The sequence below is a fragment of the Cupressus sempervirens genome, chromosome 7, assembly GCF_028749045.1.
Source record: "Cupressus sempervirens isolate cs-2001-9-10 chromosome 7, ASM2874904v1, whole genome shotgun sequence".
Taxonomy (NCBI): Eukaryota; Viridiplantae; Streptophyta; class Pinopsida; order Cupressales; family Cupressaceae; genus Cupressus; species Cupressus sempervirens.
In genome coordinates this window covers 891,649,492-891,651,213 of record NC_143124.1, presented here as the reverse complement: position 1 = coordinate 891,651,213, position 1,722 = coordinate 891,649,492, and the positions used below count along the sequence as shown (strand labels likewise).

At 36.8% G+C, this 1,722-nt stretch overlaps 1 protein-coding gene across 1 annotated transcript; it reads left to right on the top strand.

The window, feature by feature from the left end:
• The first annotated feature begins 1,052 nt into the window (after positions 1 to 1,052).
• Positions 1,053 to 1,487, top strand: LOC149550364 (uncharacterized). Its single transcript, XM_089794463.1, has one exon. It carries the CDS (start codon positions 1,053 to 1,055, stop codon positions 1,485 to 1,487), a length of 435 nt encoding a protein of 144 aa, XP_089650589.1.
• Positions 1,488 to 1,722: the final 235 nt, after the last annotated feature.

Below are 1,722 nucleotides of genomic sequence, written 5' to 3'. Positions count from 1 at the left end.
CAATTTAGATATTATATATTGCATTCCCATTATGTTGTGTATGTGCTTGAAACAACAGTCAAAAGCATTTTAACTCAACAGGAAGTTGGAATGAATAAAAGAGCAGTGTGAGTGGCTAAAGTTCAAGAATATGACTTGACTATCAAACCTACTTCTTTGGTGAGAGGATGTGGTTTGTGCAAGATAATGGCTAAGAAACAAGATGCATCCCTAGATGAATTTGATGAAACCCATGTTGTCTTATTAGTCAGCCTTACAAATCCTTGGTTCTCAGATATTGCATATTTTCTGACATACGGTGAGTGCCCATCAAACATGAGCCATAAGAAAAGGCGTAACCTCAGATTAAAAGCTGTGAAGTATGTAATTTCAAATGGTGTTATATATAAGAGAGGAATTGATGGAACCTTTTTAAGATGTGTAGACATAGCGCAACAAGAAAAATTGTTAAAAGCATATCATTTGGAGGCTTTAAAATTCTTAGGAATTGCTTCTATTGGCCAAGCATGTTTAAAGATGCTTATAAATATGTAAAGAATTGTTAGAAATGCCAACTTTTTATTGGACATCCTCAATTAGCAGCGCTACCTCTCAGGCTTGTTGTTATTGATGAACCATTTCAACAATGGGGTATTGATTTTATTGGACCCTTAAGTCCTCCATCTAGCACTAGACATACATACATATTAACAACAATAGATTATTTTACTAAATGGGTGGAGGCAGTTCTAACCAAAAAGGCTAACTCTCAGGTAGTATGTGATTTCCTAATGCAACATATTTTTGTTAGATTTGGGGTGCCTCAGAAGATAGTTTTAGACAATGCCACTTACTTTTCATCTGAGGAAATTTCTCTATTTTGTTATGAACATGGCATAACGCTGGCCCATTCATCAGATTATTTTCCACAAGGGAATGGGCAGGCAGAGTCCAACAATAAAAACTTGGTGGCCATACTTAAGAAGATGGTGTCTGATAATTCTCGGGACTGGCATAAAAAACTTTATGAAGCATTATGGGTAGATTGAATTACACCTAAAAGAGCTATTGGCATGGATTTGTTTAAACTAGTATATGGGATAGGAGCTCAAGTATCATTGCCTTTGGAGTTATCTGCTGCAAACCTGCAATCCGTTATTGAGGATCAATTTTTTAAGGATTTATTGGAGAAGAGAATAATGTACCTTCATAAGCTAGAAGATGGAAGGAACGAGCTGGTTGATCATATTACCGAGCATCAAATGAGGGTGAAACAAAATTTTGATAAGAGAGCCAGGCCACTCAATTTCCTCAAAAATGATGAAGTACTTCTCTGGGATAAGAGGAGGGAATTGAGGGGTGCCCACAGAAAATTTGAGTCTCTTTGGAAAGGCCCATTCATTAATTCAGAAGTTGTTGGTCCAAACGCCTTTCGTTTGAAGTACCTAGATGGAAAGGTTCTGCCCTTTACTTATAATGGGCAAGACTTGAAATTGATCAAGTTCTGAGTTTAGAAGTGCCCTGTTTGTACATAGCCTTTTTGTTGTGTTGTGTTTGCTTTTCTTGTCATTTCCTTTGTGTTAGTTTAGGTCTTTTGTGTTTCTTGTTTTCTGAGTTCTCTGTGTATTCCACATATACAGTCCCCAGTCAGAGCCCCTGTTAGTTATGTATAGAGTTGTCATTTTCTAAAGGTTTCTCCTCCAAGTGTTTGCCCATTCTAGTTATCAAAGTCCTTTACTTGTT